Consider the following 23,078-nt stretch of genomic DNA (forward strand, 5'->3'; position numbering starts at 1 on the left):
AGGAAAAAAGAAGAAAAGTAGAAATGCCTGTTTATCAAGTATATTAACTTTTATTAAAATTTAATTCATTAAAACTATCTTGCGGGCCCGGAGAGAAGGCACAGTGGCGTTTGCCTTGCAAGCAGCCGATCCAGGACCAAAGGTGGTTGGTTCGAATCCCGGTGTCCCACATGGTCCCCCGTGCCTGCCAGGAGCTATTTCTGAGCAGACAGCCAGGAGTAATCCCTGAGCACCGCTGGGTGTGACCCAAAAAGTAAAAAAAAAAAAAAAAAAAACCAAAAAAAAAAAAACCCAACTATCTTGCAAGATATTCTCTCTCTCTCTCTCTCTCTCTCTCTCTCTCTCTCTCTCTCTCTCTCTCTCTCTCTCTCTCTCTCTCTCTCTCTCTCTCTCCTCTTCGTCTCTCTTCTCTCCTCTCTCTCTCTCCTCTCTCTCCTCTCTCTCTCCTCTCTCTCTCCTCTCTCTCCTCTCTCTCTCCTCTCTCTCCTCTCTCTCTCCTCTCTCTTTTCTCTCTCTCTCTCCTCTCCTCTCCTCTCCTCTCCTCTTCTCTCTCTCTCTCTCTCTCTCTCTCTCTCTCTCTCTCTCTCTCTCTCTCTTCTCTTCGTCTCTCTTCTCTCTTCTCTCCTCTCTCTCCTCTCTCTCCTCTCTCTCTCTCTGTCTCTCTCTGTCTCTGTCTCTGTCTCTCTCTCTCTCTCTCTCGCCGGCATGGGGTTTGGGGAGACCCCATGTGGAAGGCCTTCTCCCTAACTTGGGTGCGCTGGGAGCCTTAATAGGCTCCCAGCCTTCCCCTCTTCTGCCCCTGGCCTCCAGGCCTTCTGGGGTGGCAGCCCAGGCAGCCAGAAATTTTTGGTCCTAACTTGGGGTTTGCTGAGATTTGCTCGATTGCGCTGTTTAATTCTGGCAATTTCTGACCACTCTGCATATGGAAAACCGCGCTGGGGCACTGCTTGTATTAAGAGTATTCCTTATCTTTATGTTATGTTTTGCGTATCCAGAATACCCATTTTGTATTCTGCCCTTTCCCACAACCCTTCAAAGCTCATTTTTACTCCTTAACTCTCTCACCCACCCCAAACTTCACTAACCCACATTACTCTTTTTAACTTCAGTATTGCACAATCCTAATCACAGACCAAAGCCATGCATTGTGTGTAACAACCCCAAACTGTTTCAAAAGACATAAAATGGACACATATGTCTTTAGAATATTTTTTGTTTTTCCCTGACAACTATAAGTCTTACTAAATATTCTCTTATATACTGACAATTCTAACCACTTTTTATCTTCTCTTTATGAGCTGTTCAACAAGGAATTTTGGTGAAAGAGTCCCCCAGTTTAATGCTTATGATTGAACCATGTCATGGGGATTATTGGACTTGTTCTTATGTCCCCCATATGCACCAATAATGCCACGTGGCATTGCACCTTTTTTGCATAGGCACATTAAAATGAGAAAATACTATACATACAAATAAGATCCTATCTAATAAAGATTGGAATACACAAATCTTGTAGTACAAAGGGACCTTACACCTGAACATTGACATAATGACCTGGCACAGGGCTCAGGAGAAAGGGCATTTTCCATTCACCCCTGAACAAGGGAAGCCATCCACGAAACATCCAGGTTTGTCTGTAACATCACCTGGAAGCAATCCTCTACCACGGAAGACCCTACCACTGCTCAGACATCGACCTGCTCAAAAGAGACTTCCCTTAACACTGAGAAGACTTAAAAACGACCTGTTTACAGGACAGGGCTTCCTGCATTGCCCTTTAATGGTGAGGTGAAACAAGAGGACGCTCCACATCCTGACTTCAATGTAGGATATGCAGATTCCAGGATCTTTAATACAGAAACATGATACCAACAACAGAGACTGTGTGAAAAGTGTGTTGGCACTACGGACAATGTCTTGGATTGGATGATCTAACTTGCCTGGAGCCTAGAATTGGTCTTATGCCAGGAAACTTCAGGAGTAGGGTCTCTTTGTTTTTAGGCCAAGGTTATTCCTTTCCATGTCTCTCATATTTTGGTGGCCTATGCAAACAACAATTGCCACTCTAACACCATTTTTATTGTGCTCCTTTGACTCTATTCCTTAAAAAAACCCACTTAAAATTTGAGGTTAACTTATGCTAATATGCATGTACATGGAAATATAAAAAATACTATGCCTCTAATGTTTAAGGAGTTATGTAAGTTTTATGGCTTTAGATTGCCTTGTGGGCCCGGAGAGATAGCACAGTGGCGTTTGCCTTGCAAGCAGCCAATCCAGGACCAAAGGTGGTTGGTTCGAATCCCGGTGTCCCATATGGTCCCCCGTGCCTGCCAGGAGCTATTTCTGAGCAGACAGCCAGGAGTAACCCCTGAGCACTGCCGGGTGTGGCCCCCCCCCCAAAAAACAAACAAACAAACAAAGAAGATTGCCTTGTGTGCTGTTAAGAAATATTATGTGGGCCCGGAGAGATAGCACAGCGGTGTTTGCCTTGCAAGCAGCCGATCCAGGACCTAAGGTGGTTGGTTCGAATCCCGGTGTCCCATATGGTCCCCCGTGCCTGCCAGGAGCTATTTCTGAGCAGACAGCCAGGAGTAACCCCTGAGCACCGCCGGGTGTGGGCCCCCCCCCCAAAAAAAAAGAAATATTATGTTACAATCTGGGGACTTGAGGGACAAAGTAACTGTACATGGGTTCTGTTTTATTTATCTTAATGTTTTTGGGCTGAAAGTTCAAAGTTAAGATAACAGCAAGGGGACTTCTGAGAATTATGTTATGGGTGATTGTCCTTCCACTGTAACTTTACCTTGTCCTCTTTCTTTGCATCTTTGTTCTCATAATTAAAAATAAAAAAAAAAAACAAAAAACAAAAAAACTATCTTGCTCATGATTTCCTTGATTTCATGTGACAACTAGTATAACAACATCATATTCATATACAACATCTAGACTGATATTTAAAAATGTCTGCCATAGGGCCCGGAGAGATAGCACAGCGGTGTTTGCCTTGCAAGCAGCCGATCCAGGACCTAAGGTGGTTGGTTCGAATCCCGGTGTCCCATATGGTCCCCCATGCCTGCCAGGAGCTATTTCTGAGCATGGAGCCAGGAGTAACCCCTGAGCACAGCCGGGTGAGACCCAAAAACCCAATAAAATAAAATAAAATACATTAATGAATACACATTAATAAGAAAACAGAACTCCACAACATCTATTGGCTATTGTCAAAGCAATGCTTGGAGAGCCTTGTAAATAATGAGTACATACACTAGAGAAAAATAGCAAAGATCAGTGAGAGAAAATTAAATCCAAGGGAAGCAAAAAAAAAAAAAAAAAGACTGGGAGTAAGAAGTTAAATCAATGAAAATTCAGACAAAAATGACTAAATAAGATATTTCAAGTCAAATGCTACTGCTTTTTGAAAAGACTTATACAACGAAGAAGTCAAAATGAGGAGGTAAAAGTCCAAATTACTAATAAAAGAAATAAGAGGGGTACAGAGCCCGAAGAGATAGCACAGCGGTAGGGCGTTTGCCTTGCATGCTGCAGTGCACCCGGGATGGACTCGGGTTCGATCCCTGGCATCCCATAGGGTTCCCCAAGTTTTCCAGGAGCAACCTCATTTTTGCTTTTTTTTGGCGGGGGTGGCACATCCGTTTGATGCTCAATGGTTACTCCTGGCTATGCGCTCAGAAATCGCTTCTGGCTTGGGGAACCATATGGGACACCGGGGGATCGAACCGCGGTCCGTCCTGGATTGGCTGCGTACAAGGCAGATAGATAGATGCCTTACGCCCTACATCACCGCTCCATCCCCTAATTTGGAAGGAAGCGGAGAAACCGCTCCCTAAGGAGGACCAAAGCGGCGGGTGCAATATCTCCTTCTGTCCTCCAGGGGCCGCTGTGAGCGCATGGGGTCCGATCTAGCCCGCTTTCGGTCTCGTTGATCCCATTCCCAACCGTGGCTCGGACGCCGCGGCGGCGCATGCGCACTCCGTGACCGCCGCTTGTCTGCGTGCGCGCGTACGTACGTACGTGCGCGCGTACATACGTACGTGCGTGGTGCGTGGTGCGTGGTGCGTGAGTGGGAGGTGGCGAGTCGAGGCGAACGGACGGAGTCGTCGCCGCTGCCGCCTCAGATTCCGGCCATTCCGGCGACCTGCTCCCTGCGCCGCGGACGAGCGAGCCACGCCGCTGGTAGCCATGAACCGGTTCGGGACGCGGTTCATGGGAGCCGCGACGACGACGCCGTCGCCTGCGTCGAAAGCCCGCGGCGACGAGAACCTGGACAAAATCGATATGTCTCTGGGTGAGCGAGGAGCCCTGCGCGTCGGGAAGAGAGTGTGGTGGAGGAGCCGTGGGCGGGGGCGGCGGCGGAGGTGCCGGTGCGGTTGGGACTGTTTTCTCGTGCGGGGGGGGAGGGAGCGCTCCGGCCCACTCCCCCCCCCCCCGCGAGCCGCCCCGCCCCGCCCCTCGCCGACCCTCGCCGGCCCCGGGCGGTTTTCGCCGGCGGAGACCCCTGGCGGGTCGGGGCCCCGCCTGGGGGGACCACGACGGGCGACGCTCCTCGGGCCGCGGGTGGGCCGTGGGCTGGGACTGATGACGCAGGGGAGTGGGGCAGTGACAGTGGCGGAGAGGTCCGTCCCCAGGCAGGGTCGGGGATCGGGGGCGGTGGCCCCTGCTCCACGACCATTTGGAAAGGGGGTCTGGGGGTGCAGGTTCTGGCCTTTTCGTGCCCAGCTACTGCTGGTTCGCAGGTATCGGGAAAGTTTTATTTATTTCTTTCTTTTAATCCAAAGCCCCGACATGTTTCATTTCCCTTCCTTTCATTTACTTATTTATTTTAGGTTTTGGTTTTGGGGTCACACCCAGCAGCACTCAGAGGTTCCGCCTGGCTCTTCTACGCTCAGAAATCGCTCCTGGCAGGCTCAAGGATGCCGGGATTCGAACCACCTTCCTTCTGCATGGAAGGCAAACATGCCCTACCTTCATGCCATCTCTTCGGCCCTAGTCTTTTTTTGTTTGTTTGGTTTGGTTTGGTTTTGGGGTCACATCTGGCCGCACTCAGGGTTCCTCCTGGCTCCTCTTATGCTCAGAAATTGCTCCTGGCAGCTTGGGGGACCATATGGGATGCCCGGATTCGAACCACCGTCCTTCTGCATTGCAAGGCAAACTCCCTGCCTCCATGCTTATCTCTCAGGCCCTTCATTGCCCTTCTTGTCTTCGATTCTGGCCTTAGTTTCCCACCTTACCCCCCAACTCCAGCCTATCTGGCCTAGGTTGGTTGGTATTATTAAGAAGTACGTCTGGGGCCGGACAGATAGCATGTAGGTAAGATATTTGCCTTTCATGCAGAAGGACGGTGGTTCGAATCCCGGCATCCCATATGGTCCCCGAGCCTGCCAGGAGCGATTCTGAGTGTAGAGCCAGGAGTAATTCCTGAGCACCACCGGGTGTGACCCAAAAACTAAAACAAAAAGAAGTACATCTGTTGGGGCCGGAGAGATAGCATGGAGGTAAGGCATTTGCCTTTCATGCAGGAGGTCATCGGTTCGAATACCGGCGTCCCATATGGTCCCCCGTGCCTGCCAGGAGCAATTTCTGAGCGTGGAGCCAGGAATAACCCCTGAGCACTGCCGGGTGTGACCCAAAAACCACACACACACACAAAAGTACATCTTTCTGTCTGGAGGCCAGGCAGGGAGGGCTTGGTGGCTCCTGAAAGAGGAGGCCCCGGGTTCCATCCCCGCCCCTCCAAAGAGAAAGGTTTGGCCATCTAGACTGGATGGAGCACCAAAGCCAACCTGCAGAAGGTGCGATTAATCATCCACGAACGCGCACCCCATCATCCCAGCACCGGAGCATCTGAGTTAGGTTCCCTTTCCTGTGAAAACCAGCTGCTCCAAATGCTGAGGACCGCAAAGTCGTTGGTGCAAAGTCGTTGGTGTCGGGCCACCGGGATTGCTGAGCTCAAGAACCTGCAAATTATGCCCTAGCGCAGGAGTCGGCAACCTTTAAGACAAAAAGAGCCACTTGGACTCGTTTCCGAAGGGTGGAATAAAAACCTGGGAGCAGCAAAACCATCACAACATTTAAAATGAATGTAGCACTGGAAAAAATATGGCACTGCATACATTGTTTGTTATCTTAATGCTACATACAGGATCGTGGAGTTAGCTAGTAGTTAGATCTGAAGAAAAAAAAAGAACTTTTTCACTTAACGATGTAAGACATATATTTGTGCAAATTAATAGCCAATTAAAATATTAAGTGGTACCGCTCCTGCCTCCCTGCTCTCCGCCCTGACAGCAGCAGCAGAGCTTCAAAAGAGCCACATGCAGCCGCAAGTTGCCAACCCCTGCCCTAGAGACTTCTCATTATGTCGAATTATTTAAAAAAATAAAATAAAATAAAGGAAAGAGGGGTTCGGTTGGAATAGGACTTAAGACCTTTCTCTTGTCCCCAGAACAAGCCGGAGTGGAAAGTGCCTCCTCCTGGGCTGCCTTCCCCTCCTACAGCTTGCAACTTGATGTTTTGTTCTCCACTGGATTGTGATGGTTAGGAACTTTGTGTCGAGTTTGTGTGAATCATCCAGTTAAACATGTTTAAAAAGAAAAAAATGGAAAATACTCGGACAATTCTACCAGTGATGTTGCTGGAAAGATTGAGGTCATAGGTATCCATACTCTGTTCAAACTGCTCCTTAATTATTTAATAAATGCTACATCTGTGCACCCCAGCCCTTTGAGCCTAGGCTAATATTGTTTTCACCAAATGAAAAATCTGATCTTGCCCAAAGTCATGCTGCAGGGAAAAGGCAGCACCCAGATTTTATTCGGGCACAGTAATCCTAGCTTTAGAAGTGGAAAATTTAAGTAATGTATTCCTATAATCAACTTTCTTGGGTTTGTAGTGTTTTGATATGTATTTTGTTTGATGTGCAAGTTATTCCGTTAAGAACACCAAGATAGCTCCTTGAAGATAATAAAGCGTTGCTAACTAGAACAACTTGATCTCTTCTATTCTTGATTAATCACTGAGAACATACAACACACAGTCAGATACATTGTTTTTGGGCAAAAAAGATTTGGTAGAAATGAAATGGTCTTTATTTTGAGCAGCTGGGGGGGATTGGCCACACCCCGTGACGCTCAGGGGTTACTCCTGGCTATGTGTTCGGAAATTACTCCTGGCTTGGTGGACCAATGGGACGCCGGGGATCCAACCGAGGTGGAACCTGGGTTAGCCTAGTGCTAGGCAAGCACCCTACTGCCGTCCTACCAATTCGGGCCTGAGCAGCTATTTTTTTTTGAGTATTTTGTCATGCCTTCTCGAAAAGTTTTAGAATCTAATTTTTGTTTTAAATTGTGGCCTGGGGCCAGAGAGGTAGCACAGCGGTAAGGCCTTAGACGCAGAAGGATGGTGGTGGTGGTTCGAATCCCGGTATCCCATATGGTCCCTCAAGCGTGCCAAGGAGTGATTTCTGAGCATAGAGCCAGGAGTAACACCCCTGAGCGCTGCCGGGTGTGACCCCAAAACAAAAACAAAGCAAAAATAAATTGTGGTCCTACCAGGATTATGCAAATATTTATATAGATCCTACCAAAGTAACCAATAGCTGACTTTATTGTAGCCCAGTTTCTTTTTTTAATAGAATTGTGAAATTTAAGTTGAATACATGCCAGAAAAATGCCTACCTAATACTGTTTGGTTAAATACTGTATTACCCTGTCTGATTCCAGTGTTATGCAAGAAACCTATTTATTTAGCTAATTGAAAAGGATTATTTTTCTTTTGATATAAAGGAGAAAGTCATCTCATAAATTGGAAAAAACCTATTTGTCTTTTTTTTTTTGGTTTTTGGGCCACACCCAGTGGTGCTCAGGGGTTACTCCTGGCTGTCTGCTCAGAAATAGCTCCTGGCAGGCACAGGGGACCATATGGGACACCGGGATTTGAACCAACCATCTTTGGTCCTGGAATGGCTGCTTGCAAGGCAAACACCGCTGTGCTATCTCTCCGGGCCCTCATTTATGTTCTTAAAAAATAATAAAGTATGTTACATTTGATGCGCTCACTTCACTGTCCCTAAAAAATTTTTATTTTTTTATTTTTTGGGCCATACCCAGCTGCACTCAGGCGTTACTCCTGGCTCTATGCTTAGAAGTAGCCCCTGGCAGGCTTGGGACCATAAGGGATGCCGGAAATCGAACCACCATCAGTCCTGGGTTGGCCTGGTGTGCAAGGCAAATGCCCTACCACTGTGCTATCTCTCCGGCCTCAAATTTTATGTGTATATTCCATAACACTTTTAAAAATAATTCAGTCAAAATGTATTTGATTGCTTTTTTGGTTAGTTTTTGGGTTTTTTTTTGTTTGTTTGTTTGTTTTTGGGCCACACCCAGCAGTGCTCAGGGGTTACTCCTGGCTGTCTGCTCAGAAACAGCTCCTGGCAGGCACAGGGGACCACATGGGACACCGGGATTCGAACCAACCACCTTTGGTCCTGGATCGGCTGCTTGCAAGGCAAACGCCGCTGTGCTATCTCTCCGGGCCCTGTTTTTTTTTTTTTTTTTTGGGGGGGGGTCACACCCACCGGTCTCTCTGCTCAGAAATCGCTCCTGGCAGTCTGCGGGAACTTATTGGGTGCCAGGGATTCATCCAGATCGGCAGCGTGCAAGTGCAAGGCAAATACCCTAACGCTGTGCTGACCCCTGATTGCTTTTTTAAAAGAGGTTCCCAGGCCAAATTTTTTATTATTGTTATTATGGAACACCCAAAAAATAAAACCAGCTGCTTGCTCTGTGTTAAGTTTTTTTTTTTTTTTTTTTTTTTTTTTTTGGTTTTTGGGCCACACCCAGTGGTGCTCAGGGGTTACTCCTGGCTATCTGCTCAGAAATAGCTCCTGGCAGTCATGGGGGACCATATGGGACACCGGGATTCGAACCAACCACCTTTGGTCCTGGATCGGCTGCTTGCAAGGCAAACGCCACTGTGCTATCTCTCCGGGCCCGTGTTAATGTATTGTGCCAACTCAAGGTTCATCTTTCCAGCTCTAACATTAAAAAAATTTTTCTTTGTTTTTTTTTTGTTTGTTTGTTTTTGGGACACACTTAGAGGTATTCAGGTGATACTACTGTCTCTGCACTCAGAAGTCACTCCTGGACCTGGAGTGATAGCACAGTAATAGGGCATTTATTTGCCTTGCATGAGGCTGCCCCAGAACAGACCCAGGTTCGAACACCAGCATTCCATATAGTTCCCCAAGTCTGCCAAGCGTGATTTCTGAGTGCGGAACCAGGAGTAAACCCCGAGTACCACTGGGTGTGGCCCAAAAACCAATAGAGAAAAAAAAATCATTCTTGACTGGGTCTGGGGACCATCTGGGATAATGGGGATTGAACTTCACCAAGTTGGCAACATGCAAGGCAAAACTCTCTGCACTGTGCCATTACTCTGGCTCCCTCAAATTTAGTTTTTTAGTGTTTTGTCATGCATGGCTCAGAGGTTTGACTTGGTGAATAGTACATAGTAAAAAGAAATAGCTTTTTAGAGGGTTGGAGTGTTGGCTAAGCAGTAGGGCATCTGCCTTGCACGTGGCTGACCTAGGACAGACCGTGGTTCAATCCTCCGGCGACCCATATAGTCCCCCAAGCCAGGAGTGATTTCTGAACACAGAGCCAGGAGTGGCCCCTGAGTGTCACTGGGTGTGGCCCAAAACCAGAAAATAACAACAAAAAGAAATAGTTTATTCATAATAATGTTTTGTGAATTCAACATGATCATGTATCTGATATTCATAAAGCCTTTTATTTTTGGAAACATTTTAATTGGCATGTTTTTGTGATAAAATGATTTATCTTAAAGGTAATGAATGAATTATTATGGAAATATTTATTTATTGGATCACATCTGTTGACACTCGGGTTCTGGCTATGCGCTCAGAAATAGTTCCTGACTCCGGACCATATGGGACACCTGGGGTTGAATCCAGGTCCATCCTGGGTCAGCTGTGAGCAAGATAAGAGGCCCTACAGCTGTGCTATTGCTCCAGTCCCTATGGAGATTTAGATTGTTTTATATAAATTTAAGAGTTGAAATGACAAATAGATAATATAAAACATTAATATATATTTGTTTTGACGTATGAAAAGGCTACAAAAATACATGTGTAGATATATATTGAGTGAGTAATTTGGAAAAATAGGTTCATTAGTTTTAGTTAACTTTTACGAAATTGACGACCGATTACTCTGCTAAATAAAAATGAAAATCTAGAAAACATTTAATTTTCTGGTCTTTTCCTGTGGTAGTATTAAAGCAGTATGATTGTGAATTACCTTGATTCAGCTTGAGTGAATTTTGGAAGTGGTACCTAACAAGATAGAAGTAGAAAGATAGTGAAGATAGCTGAATTACTGGTGGCCAGCTGTGGAGGACCAAAGCTGGGGGGTGGTACCTAACAAGATAGAAGTAGAAAGATAGTGAAGATAGCTGAATTACTGGTGGCCAGCTGTGGAGGACCAAAGCTAGGGGTTGAACTCATCTGCAATATGCAAGGCAAGCGCCCTACCCACTGTACTATATATCTCTAGCCCCCCCCCCAGGTAGAATATTTTTTGAGATACTTTTTTTAATTAATAACTTTATTAAAACACATTGATTACAAACATCATTGTGGTTGGGTTTCAATCATGTAAAGAACACCCCCCCTTCACCAGTGCAAAATTCCCATCACCAATGTTCCAAATCTCCCTCCTCCCCACCCTTTTGGAGATACTTTTATAGTTGTATTTTGTTTACTGTTAGCATGTCTGTTTCCATCAATACTTTTTGTTTTGTTTTGTTTTGGGTCACACCCAGCAGTGCTCAGGGGTTACTCCTGGCTCTGTTCAGAAACTGCTCCTCCTCCTGGGCCCAGAGAGATAGCACAGCAGCATTTGCCTTGCTAGCAGCTGATCCAGGACCAAAGGTGGTTGGTTCGAATCCCGGTGTCCATATGGTCCCCTGTGCCTGCCAGGAGCTATTTCTGAGCAGACAGCCAGGAGTAACCCCTGAGCACCGCTGGGTGTGGCCCAAAATCCAAAAAAAAAAAAAAAAAAGAAAAAAAGAAAAAGAAACTGCTCCTGGCAGGCTCCAGGAGCCATATGGGATGCCTAAGGCAAACGCCTTACGCTGTGCTATCTCTCCGGCCCCTCCATCAATACTTTTAAACAAAACAGGCAACATATTTTACACTTGTTTTTTTTTTTTTTGCAGCACAACTTAACGAATATTTCTTGCATAGAGGAAATTTGTTTTCTAAGTAATGTTATTTTTTGTTGTTGTTTTTTGTTTGTTTGTTTTTGGGTCACACCCAGCAGCGCTCAGGGGTAACTCCTGGCTCCACGCTCAGATATTGCTCCTGGCAGGCTCGGGCGACCATATGGGATGCCAGGATTCAAACCAATGACTTTCTGCATGAAAGGCAAACACCTTACCTCCATGTTATCTCTCTGGCCCTGTTTTTTTGGCCACACTTAGTGGTGCTCGGATTATTTCTGTCTTTGCGCTCAAAATTACTCCTGACAGGCTCACTTGGAGAACCCTATCGGTTGCTGAGGATTGAACCCGGTTAGCCATGTGCAAGGCAAACACCCTACCTGTTACGCTATTGCTCCTCAGTAATGTATTTTTTGACTGGTCTTCCTGAAATTTTACTTTTGGATTTACACCGGTGTTCTTGGCCAACAGGGCCATCTGTTTAGTACATAGTACCAAGAATGTGATAGATGCTTGGGCCATGCAGTGCATGGGTATTTGAGCCACATCTTTTGATGTTCAGGTGCCCTCCAGGGCTGAACTCCAGTGCTTGGAGGATCATGAGTTCGGAGTTGAACACTCTGTCACCCAGCCAGTCCTTAAAAAGTTATCTTTAAAACCTAGAGACCAGGGCCCGGAGAGATAGCACAGCGGTGTTTGCCTTGCAAGCAGCCAATCCAGGACCAAAGGTGGTTGGTTCGAATCCCGGTGTCCCATATGGTCCCCCGTGCCTGCCAGGAGCTATTTCTGAGCAGACAGCCAGGAGTAACCCCTGAGCATTGCCGGGTGTGACCCAAAAACCAAAAAAAAAAAAAAAAAAAAAACCTAGAGACCAAAAAAAAAAAAAAAAAAGAAAAAAGAAAAAGAAATAAGAAAAAAAATGAAAAAAAAACAACAACAAAAAAAGAGAAGAAAAAAAAGACATAAAAGCTAGAGACGATTGTAATTATGCAGAAAGTAATGTTTGTAACAGGGCTTCATTTATTTACATTTATCAGGGAAAGAAATAGGATGGATAGCAATTCTTATTAGTTGATATATGTTGATATGTATGTTGATATATATTGTTGATATATATAGTTGATATATATGTGCCTCTGGCAATTGATTTGAACTTTTCTTGCACTGTTCCTGTGTTGTAAGTGTACTGGTTAATTTGAGCTTTTTTCTTTTTCTTTTTCTTTTTTTTTTTTTTGGTTTTTGGGTCACACCCGGCAGTGCTCAGGGGTTATTCCTGGCTCTTTGCTCAGGAATTGCCAATGGCAGGCACAGGGGACCATATGGGATGCTGGAATTCAAACCACCTTCCTTCTGCATGAAAGACAAACACCTTATCTCCATGCTATCTTTCCGGCCCCAATTTGAGCTTTTTTCTTTTGATTATTATCCTCCTTTCAAAGAAAGTGTTTGCAGAATAGAAAAGTTAAGGACCGGAGAGATAGCACAGTGGTGTTTGCCTTGCAAGCAGCCGATCCAGGACCAAAGGTGGTTGGTTCAAATCCTGGTGTCCCATATGGTCCCCTGTGCCTGCCAGGAGCTATTTCTGAGCAGACTGCCAGGAGTAACCCCTGAGCACCACTGGTGTGGCCCAAAAACCAAAAAAATAAAAGTTAAGGACATAAGAAATTGATACTGCAAAATTAAATTGAGCAAGCAAGCTGTTAATATGGAAATAATTATGAGCATTTCTTTTGTCACAGATGATATCATCAAATTGAATAGAAAGGAAGGAAAGAAGACCTTTCCAAGACTAAATAGAAAACTCCAGCAAAGTGGTGCCAGACAATTCAGAATGAGAGTTCGCTGGGGGATCCAACAGAATTTTGGTAAATTTTGTAAATAATTTATAATCAAGAACTGTTACTTGTATGATTATAATTTAGTTTTGTTAGCATCTACTTAATATAGGAAATAAAATTTTGTTGATGTTTGGTCTGCTGCGATAATACAAACATGGGTAGGGATGACATTTGCCTTGGACTTAGCTAACCTGAGTTGGATCAGGTGTGGCCCCCCAAAAAAACAAATACCAAAAAAATAATGTTGTTAGTTTGCCAGGAATTGGACCTAAGGTTTCATACTTGCAGTTGCTTGAGCACTAAACATTCCGGAGACCCATAATACTATTTTTTTTCTCCACATCTTCCTCCTCTTCTTCCTCTTCTCTCTGTTCTCCTCCCCCAATCTTCCCCTTGCTCTATCCCTTCCTCCTCTTCCTCATTTTGTTTTTAGGCTACATCCAACTGTGCTTAGGGCTTACTCCTGACTGTTCAGAGACTACTCCTGCAGGACTCGGGACCATATGTGTTGTCAGGGATCAAACCCAGGTTGGCCATATGTAAGACTGTTGTCCTACCTGCTGTACAATTGGCTATCCATATCAGAGAGATAGCACAGCAGTAGGGCATTTGCCTTGCATGCAGCTAATCCAGGACAGATGGTGATTTGAATCCCAGTATCCCATATGGCTTCCTAAGCCTGTCAGGAGCGATTTTTGTTTGTTTGTTTGTTTGTTTTTGTTTTTTGGGTCACACCCGGCAGCTCTCAGGGGTTACTCCTGGCTCTATGCTCAGAAATTGCTCCTGCCAGGTTCGGGGGAACATATGGGATGCCGGGATTTGAATCACTGTTCTTCTGCATGCAAGGCAAACGTTTTACCTCCATGCTATCTCTCCGGCCCAAGAGCTATTTCTGAGTGTAGAGCCAGGAGTAACTCCTGCCCCAAAATAAAAATATTAAAATTAAAAAAAAAACAAACACCTTATTTTTAAAGTAACCAGTTTTTTTTTTTTTTTTGTTTTTTTTTTTTTTGGTTTGTTTTTGGGTCACACCTGGCAGTTCTCGGGTTACTCTTGGCTCTATACTCAGAAATCTCTCCTGGGGCCGGTGAGGTGGCGCTAGAGGTAAGGTGTCTGCCTTGCAAGTGCTAGCCAAGGAAGGACCATGGTTTGATCCCCCTGGCGTCCCATATGGTCCCCCGAGCCAGGAGCAATTTCTGAGTGCATAGCCAGGGTTAACCCCTGAGCGTCACTGGGTGTGGCCCAAAAACCAAAAAGGAAATAAAAAGGTAACCAATATATAAGTAGGCTCGATTATATGTAAAGTTATAGAATTATAAAAGATCTTTATCATGAGTTATTGTCATTTTCATTGAGATATTTCATTACCTGTCTGATTGGGGTAGGAGTACATATAGGTCTAGAAAACATGCTTTGCAAGTGGGAATGCCAGGTTCTATACCTATTAGTGTCTTAAGTACTGCTATCTATGATCCCTGACACCTCACAAAAAGTAGTTCCCAAAGCATCACCAGGTCTGGCCCCAAAATAAAAAATACAGGGTCAAATGTATTGCCTGGGTACATGGTCTGAGCATATATCCATTTTTGGGTGGGGGGTGTTGTGCGCATCCACTGGTGCTTGGGTTACTCTTGGCTCTGCGCTAAGAAATCACTCCTGCCAGGCTCAGGGATGCCGGGTATGGAATCTAGGTCAGATGCATGTAAGTCAAATGCCATACCCCCTGGATTCCCCCACCTCCCCCCTTTTTTTTTTTTTGCCTTTTTGGGGACACAACTGGTGGCGCTCGGGTTACTCCTGGCTCTGTGCTCAGTAATTGCTTCTGACAGGCATGGGGGACCATATGGGATGCTGGGAATCGAACCACCATCCATCCTGTGCTGGCAGCGTGCATGGTAAACGTCCTACTACTGTGCTATCAATCCAGCCTTGCATTTCCCCTTTTAAGATTTGTGCTCTCCTTCTTTAGAAAAGCCTAAGCATTCCTTGAGCCTCTCCCTCTTTCCCTCCCTTCCCTCTCTCTGTTTCTCTGTCTCTGTCTTCTTTCATCCTCTCCTTCCCATTCCTCAGTATCTCCAAATAAATCTTGTTTTATTCAAAAACCAGAAGAAACATAAAAAGATAAGACAGTCTGATAGCTTATCAGGTAATTTATTCCATCATTGAAAATAGTTTTGTGTCCTACATAAGTATTTATTACTTATGCAAAGCTGAGGGAAATAAATTTTCCATTTTGCATGAGAGTGCTTTAAATATGTGGAGACCAGCATTTTGCATAGAGAATGAATTCTAGGTTTTGTTTTTTTTTTTTTTTGGTGGTTTTTGGGTCACACCCGGCAGTGCTCAGGGGTTATTTCTGGCTCCAGGCTCAGAAATTGCTCCTGGCAGGCACAGGGGACCATATGGGGCGCCGGGATTCGAACCAATGACCTCCTGCATGAAAGGCAAACGCCTTACCTCCATGCTATCTCTCCGGCCCCGAATTCTAGGTTTTTTATAATGTCATCAGGGCCTCTTGGATTTATTAAATAATCCACTTGGTGGGAGGAGATGATTGAGAAGGTCCCATATCAGGTAGTTCTCAAGGACTGTTCTTGGCTCTTAGGAACAAACTCTGGCAGTGCAAGTAACCATATGTGGTGACGGGTTTGAAACCAGGGTTGCACCCACTGTAGCTGCATTCAAGATGAAGTGCCTTATCTCTTTTACTGTTTGTTTGCCTCCTGAAATAATGTGTAATATTCTGTTTGTTTTGGAGCCACACCTAGAGGTGTTTAGGACTTATTTCTGGCTCTATTTTTTTTTTTTTCCTGGGGTCACTTTTGCCAGTGCTTAGGGGAATCATAAGAAGTGCCAAAATCAAGCCTGGTTGGTCACATACATGCAGGAGAAAGTACCTTAACCCTTGTGCTATCTCTGGAAAGTGACTTAAAATTGAATGCCTTAAAATTTAGTGATCCAACACTCTTGGAACTTTACATATAGCTATTTTGGTAACTTGGAAGTTTATTTATAACTGCTTGTTGTAAGATGGATCTAAAACAGTAATTGAGCACCATTAATCATGACTCATTAACATAAGCTTTTTTTTTTTTTGTTTTATGGGCCACACCCATTTGATGCTCAGGGGTTACTCCTGGCTAAGCGCTCAGAAATTGCCCCAGGCTTGGGGGGACCATATGGGACACCAGGGGATCGAACCATGGTTGCGATCTTTCCTTGGCTAGTACTTGCAAGGCAGACACCTTACCTCTAGTGCCACCTCGCGGCCCCAACTTAAACATTTAAATTAAGCTTTTTAGTTTTTTTTTTGTTTGTTTGTTTTTGGGCCACACCCGGCAGTGCTCAAGGGTTACTCCTGGCTGTCTGCTCAGAAATAGCTCCTGGCAGGCACGGGGGACCATATGGGACACTGGGATTCGAACCAACCACCTTAGGTTCTGGATCGGCTGCTTGCAAGGCAAACGCCACTGTGCTATCTCTCCGGGCCCGCGATCTTTTTCTTACTAATGTGATTTTTATTGTGATTATTCGGTAAGCGAATAATCGCGAATACTGCAATATTTGAAGGCCAGCCACGGGCTACAAAATGTTGTACAGAAGGCCACAAATGGCCCGCGGGCCGCGAGTTTGAGACCCCTGCCATATGGGATGCTGGGGGATTGAACTGAGGTCCGTCCTAGGCTAGTGCTTGCAAGACAGATGCCCCATTTCTTGCACCACTGCTCCGGACCCTTGAAAGTTTTATTTTTTTGGTTTTTGGGTCATACCCGGCAGCAGTCGGGGGTTACTTCTGGCTCCACGCTCAGAAATTGCTTCTGGCATGCTTGGGGGACCACCTGGGATGCTGAGATTCGAACCACCGTCCTTCTGTATGAAAGGCAAATGCCTTACCTACATGCTATCTCTCCGGCCCCATAAGTAACATTTTAGGAAATAAAATATTGGATCAAAGTGATAACACAGCACGCAAGGCCTTGCACGCAGCTGACCTGGGTTCAGTACCCGGCATCCCATATGGTCCCCCAAGCCAGGAGTAATTCCTAAGATCAACACCAGGAGTAACAACTAAACACCGCCTGTGGTGGCCCAAAAGCCAAAAAAAGAAAAAAAATAAATGAAATATTCTATGACCTGTTTATAATCTTTGCCTATCTGCTCTTCCGTTTGTGCAGGTTTTGGTAAGAATAGTCTGAGCCAAAGAGGAAAAGTAATGCCTGGAAAGAGACGTCCTTATGGAGTTATCACGGGCCTTGCGGCTAGGAAAGCAACTGGAATTCGAAAGGGAATTAGTCCTATGAATCGACCACCTCTGAGTGACAAGGTAATAATGACCTAATTTGAGTAAGATGCCCTCTTCCATTATTTGTACTGCTGTTTCTGGGAATGAATTTTAGCTCAGTTTTATTGACTAGGTTGGTATATTAAATAACGTAATATTATTAAAATTACTATTTTATGTTTATTGAACCTTAGAATAATCAATTTAATAATTGAATAAAAATTCTTGTCACTGAGAATAAAATTACATGTGCTCAAATATAAATATTTTTGTATAGGTTTCTGTCATTCTTGTGTATATGTAATTTTTTTTTTAGTTTTTGGGTCACATCTGGCGTCCTGACTAGGCCCTCAGAAGTCACTCCTGTCAGGCTTGGGGGACCATATGGGATGACAGGAATTGAACCGGGATCCTTCCGGGGTTGTACACCTGCAAGGCAAATGCCTTACCACTGTGCTACCGGTCTGGCCCTGTGTATATGTAGTTTTTAACTAGCTTTTTCTTTTTTTGGTACATGCTTGGGACAGGGGTATGGGGCATGTTAAGGTTTTAACTCAGAACCTCACACTGTGAGGCATGTTTTATTTATCATTGAGTCACAGATTTAGCCAGTATTTCTGGCTTTTAAAAAATGCTTTTTATGCATGTATTTATACATTATCATGCATATATATCTATTATTTTCACTAATTTATTATTTTGATCTTTTTTTTTTTTGGTTTTGGGCCTCACCCAGCGGTACTCAGGGGTTACTCCTGGCTCTCTGCTCAGAAATAGCTCCTGGCAGGCACGGGGTACCATATGGGACACCGGATTCGAACCAACCACCTTTGGTCCTAGATCGGCTGCTTGCAAGGCAAATGCCGCTGTGCTATCTCTCCGGGCCCTATTTTGATCTTTTGTCTGATTTTAATCATTAAAAAAAAACACTTTAGGGGCCAGAGCGTGACACAAATGGTAGGGCATTTGACTTGCACGTGTTAACCTAGGCGGACCACGGTTCAATCCCCTGGCATCCTATATGGTCCCCCAAGTTAGGAGTGATTTCTGAGCTTATAGCCCAGAGCAACCCTTGAGCACCACCGAGTGTGGCCCAAAAACCAAGAAAATCAATCAATCAATAAATCAGGATCCTATACATACAATGCATGAACTCTGATGCTTAGGTATGTACTTGTCTGATATGAATTTTTATGATTCTTGTGTTTCTCTATAATTATTTTTACTCAGGCTTATTTGCTATCACAATTTAATTTTTACTCTGGTATTTGTTTTTTTGTTTTGGTTTTTACATATTTGTTTTGGAACTTGGCCTTGCTATTCCTTCACTTGATAACATGTTTATATAACTGACTCTAATCTAACACAGTGGTTTCCTCTGTGCTTACCACCCCCCAAGAACAACCCAAACTAAACATATCCAAAATTAGAAACAAAATTTTTTCAATCTTCTTTAGTTGCAGGTAGTTTAAGTAGAGTATGATTTTTTTTTTTTTTTTTTTTTTTTTTGGTTTTTGGTTTTTGGGTCTCACCCGGCAGTGCTTAGGGGTTACTCCTGGCTATCTGCTCAGAAATAGCTCCTGGCAGGCACAGGGGACTATATGGGACACCGGGATTCGAACCAACCACCTTAGGTCCTGGATCGGCTGCTTGCAAGGCAAACACCGCTGTGTTATCTCTTCGACCCCTAGAGTATGATTTTTGCATTTTTAGTAACAGGGAAATTTAAAGTGTCTGGCCAGAGAGATAGAATAGGGATAAGGACATTTGCCTTGCACACAGCCAACCCAAGTTCAATCCCAGCCCTTTGTCTTGTCCCTTGGACAGTGCCAGAAGTAATTTCTGAGTGCAGAGCCAAGAGTAACCCCTGAGTGCTACTGAGTGTGACCCCAGAACAATAAAACAAAAATTTTAGAGGCCAGAGTGATAGCATAGCAGTAGGACATTTGCCTTGCACACGGCTGACCCAGGACGAACCCAGGCACGAACCCAGCATCACATACCCTGCCAGGAGCGTTTTTTTTTTTTGTTTTTTTTTTTTGGTTTTTTGGCCACATCCTGTGAGGCTCAGGGGTTACTCCTGGCTATGCGCTCAGAAGTTGCTCCTGGCTTCTTGGGGGACCATATGGGACGCCGGGGGATCGAACCGCAGTCCGTCCTAGGCTAGCACAGGCAAGGCAGGCACCTTACCTCCAGCGCCACCGCCCGGCCCCGCCAGGAGCGATTTTTGAGTACAGAGACAGGAGTAACCCCTGAGCGTTGTGTGTGGCCCCAAAACAAAATTTTTAGTGTTTTACCTGTACAATGAATCAGTTGTCATTTACTATTCTACCTCAAAAGAAATGTTATAGTAGGGGATATAGCAAAAAGCATTCTGATTAATGGTTTCTTGCTTTTTGATAGAATATAGAACGATATTTTCCAGTGTTAAAAAGAAAGACAAACCTTCTGAGACAAAATGAAGTGCAGAGGAAACCAGTTGGAGTTCTGAAGAAACCTAATCAGATAAACAGAAAGTAAGTACTCGGATAATAACATATTATCCTGCATAAAAAGATACATTAGCACTAAGTGTTCTGAGTAATGACTCTTGCAGTGAGTTTCTTATAGCATTCTATTTTCTCTAAGGATAAAGTGGGCAAGGAGAAAGTTGAATCTGTAATAGTCCCTTAAGTTAGTTTCAAGTACCTTTTTATTCATCTCTTTTGGGGGAGGTAGGGGGTCACACCTGGCAGTGCTCAGGGGTTACTCCTGGCTATCTGCTAAGAAATAGCCCCTGGCAGGCATGAGGACCATATGGATGCCGGGATTCGAACGACCACCTTAGGTCCTGGGTCAGCTGCTTGCAATTTATTCATCTCTTAATGATAATCATTCAAATCAAAGTGAATCTGCAGCAAAGTATTTATATAAATATTTTCTTGAGTCTTTTTCTTTTGGGATCATATTATAGTACTTTTTGGAAAAGTATTTATTTTAATAAAATAAAAATAGAGTATTCTTTTTTGATTGTTTTGGTTTTGGTTTTTGGGCCATACCCCATGGCGCTCAGGGGTTACTCCTGGCTCTCTGCTCAGAAATCGCTCTGGCAGGCACAGGGATGCTGGGATTCGAACCACTTTTGGTCCTGGGTCGACCGCTTGCAAGGCATACACCCTACCTCTGTGCTATCTCTCCGGCTCCTAAAGTATTCTTTGTTGTTGTTGTTTTGTTTTTTAATTTCCGAGTCACACACGGCTGTGTTCAAGGGTTACTCCTGGCTACAGAAATCGCTCCTGGCAGGCTGGGGGACATATGGGTGCTGGGGATTGAACCACTGTTCGTCCTGGGCCAGGTGCAAGGCTGTGCTATCTCTCTGGTCCAAAAAATAAAGTATTCTCAAATAAAAATTTGTCAGATATATGAGTTAATAACCGACTACATATTAATTGAAGTAGGTAGGGAAAAAAATCCATTTTGAGTTCAAAGTTGGAGGTAAAGTTAGAGTAGCTTATAAATGCTTGTATTTACTTGCTTACATGTTTCAGCAAGTAAGTATATAAGTATAGCAAGTAAGAGAACTTGAGTTCCCATATTTTGCTAAATTTTTATAGAAACTAGAATTGATAATTAAGTCAGATATAATTAAGAACACATTGTTCTGTGCATAACAAAAACAATAGGAAAGTAAGTCCATTGATTTTTTTATTGTTAAATTATCTTTATTTAAATACCGTGATTACAAATACAATTGTAGTTGTATGATTACAGTCATGTAAAGAATACCCCTCTTCACTAGTGCAAGATTCCCACCACCAATTTCCCAGATCTCCCTCCTCCCTACCCCACCCACACCTGTACTCGAGACAGGGTTTCTACTTTCCTCATTTATTCACATTGTTAGGATAGTTCTCAGTGTAGTTATTTCTTTAACTGCACTCATCACTCTATGTGGTGGGCTTCATGTCATGAGCTGAACCTTCCAGCCCTCATCTCTCTTGTCTCTGAGAATTATTGCAAAAATGTTTTTCATTTTTCTTAAAACCCATAGATGAGTGAAACTATTCTGTGTCTATCTCTCTCCCTCTGACTTATTTCACTCAGCATAATAGATTCTATGTACATCCATGTATAGGAAAATTTCATGACTTTTATCTTTCCTGACGGCTGCTTATTATTCCATTGTGTATATGTACCACAGTTTCTTTAGCCACTCATCTGTTGAAGGGCATCTTGGTTGTTTCCAGAGTCTGGCTATTGTAAATAGCGCTGCAATGAATATAGGTAGGAGGAAGGGATTTTTGTATTGTAGTTTTGTGTTCCTGGGGTATATCCCTAGGAGTGCTATAGCTGATTGTATGGGAGCTCAATTTCCAGTTTGAGAAGGAATCTCCATATTGCTTTCCATAAAGGTTGTACTAGACGGCATTCCCACCAGCAGTGAAAAAGAGTTCCTTTCTCTCCACATCCCTGTGAGCACTGCTTGTTTTCCTTCTTTGTGATGTGTGCCAATCTCAGTGGCGTGAAGTGGTACCTCATAGTTGTTTTGATTTGCATCAAAATTAGTGATGTTGAGCATCTTTTCATGTGCCTTTTGGCCATTTGCATTTTTTCTTTTACAAAGTGTCTGTTCATTTCTTCTCCCCATTTTTTGATGGGGTTAGATTTTTTTTCTTGAATAGTTCTGTCAGTCCCTTGTATATTTTGGATATTCCTCCTTTATCTGATGGGTGAATAATTTCTCCCACTTAGTGGGTGGTTTTTGTATTCTGGGCTCTATTTCCTTTGAGGTACAGAAGCTTCTCAGCTTAATATAGTCCCATTTGTTTATCTCTGCACTTGTTTTGGAGAGTTTTGTTTCCTCCTTAAAAGATGCCTTTAGGGGGCCGGGCGGTGGCGCTGGAGGTAAGGTGCCTGCCTTACCTGCGCTAGCCTAGGAGACGGACCGCGGTTCGATCCCCCGGCGTCCCATATGGTCCCCCAAGCCAGGAGCGACTTCTGAGCGCATAGCCAGGAGTAACCCCTGAGCGTTACCGGGTGTGGCCCAAAAACCAAAAAAAAAAAAAAAAAAAAAAAGATGCCTTTAGTCTCAATGTCAAGGGGTTAAGGAGCTTACATGCAGTGCTCAGGGCTTATTCCTGGCAGTCTTGATTGGATCATATGGGATGCTGGGGATCGAACACTGGTTGACTGTCTGCAAGGCGAGCGCTTTACCCACTGTGTTATCATTCTGGCCATTCATTGATTTATCTTAATGTATAAAAGTTTCTGAGTAAGAAAAATTAGAGGGCCTGGAGAGATAGCACAGCGGCGTTTGCCTTGCAAACAGCTGATCCAGGATCAGAGGTGGTTGGTTCGAAACCCGGTGTCCCATATGGTCCCCCGTGCCTGCCAGGAGCTATTTCTGAGCAGACAGCCAGGAGTTACCCCTGAGCACCGCCGGGTGTGGCTCAAAAACAAAAACAAAAACAAAAAAAGAAAAAAATTGGAGAAGATATTATTTCAAAAAAAATTTTAGCTGTTTGATTTAAAATTTGTTTTTGCATTTATCTTTTATTTTCTTTAATCACTTTCTTTTTTCTTTTTTTCTTTTATTTAAACACCATGATTACAGAGTTGTTCATTATTGAGTTTCCGTCTTACAATGTACCATATTTTTTGTACCATAAGACACACTTTTTTCCTTCAAAAGATGGGGAGGAGGGGCCGGGAAGGTG

At 44.2% G+C, this 23,078-nt stretch overlaps 1 protein-coding gene across 1 annotated transcript in view; it reads left to right on the forward strand.

The window, feature by feature from the left end:
* Positions 1-4,198: 4,198 nt before the first annotated feature.
* Positions 4,199-23,078, forward strand: part of FYTTD1 (forty-two-three domain containing 1) — a 32,312-nt gene continuing 13,432 nt past the window's right edge. Inside the window, exons 1-4 of the mRNA XM_049785927.1 lie at positions 4,199-4,309; positions 13,002-13,127; positions 17,276-17,424; positions 19,786-19,898. Coding sequence (XP_049641884.1) covers positions 4,204-4,309; positions 13,002-13,127; positions 17,276-17,424; positions 19,786-19,898 — 494 coding nt within the window. The 5' untranslated portion in view covers positions 4,199-4,203. The remainder of the gene's footprint in view (positions 4,310-13,001; positions 13,128-17,275; positions 17,425-19,785; positions 19,899-23,078) is intronic.

Source organism: Suncus etruscus, chromosome 13 (assembly GCF_024139225.1).
Source record: "Suncus etruscus isolate mSunEtr1 chromosome 13, mSunEtr1.pri.cur, whole genome shotgun sequence".
NCBI classification, from domain to species: Eukaryota; Metazoa; Chordata; class Mammalia; order Eulipotyphla; family Soricidae; genus Suncus; species Suncus etruscus.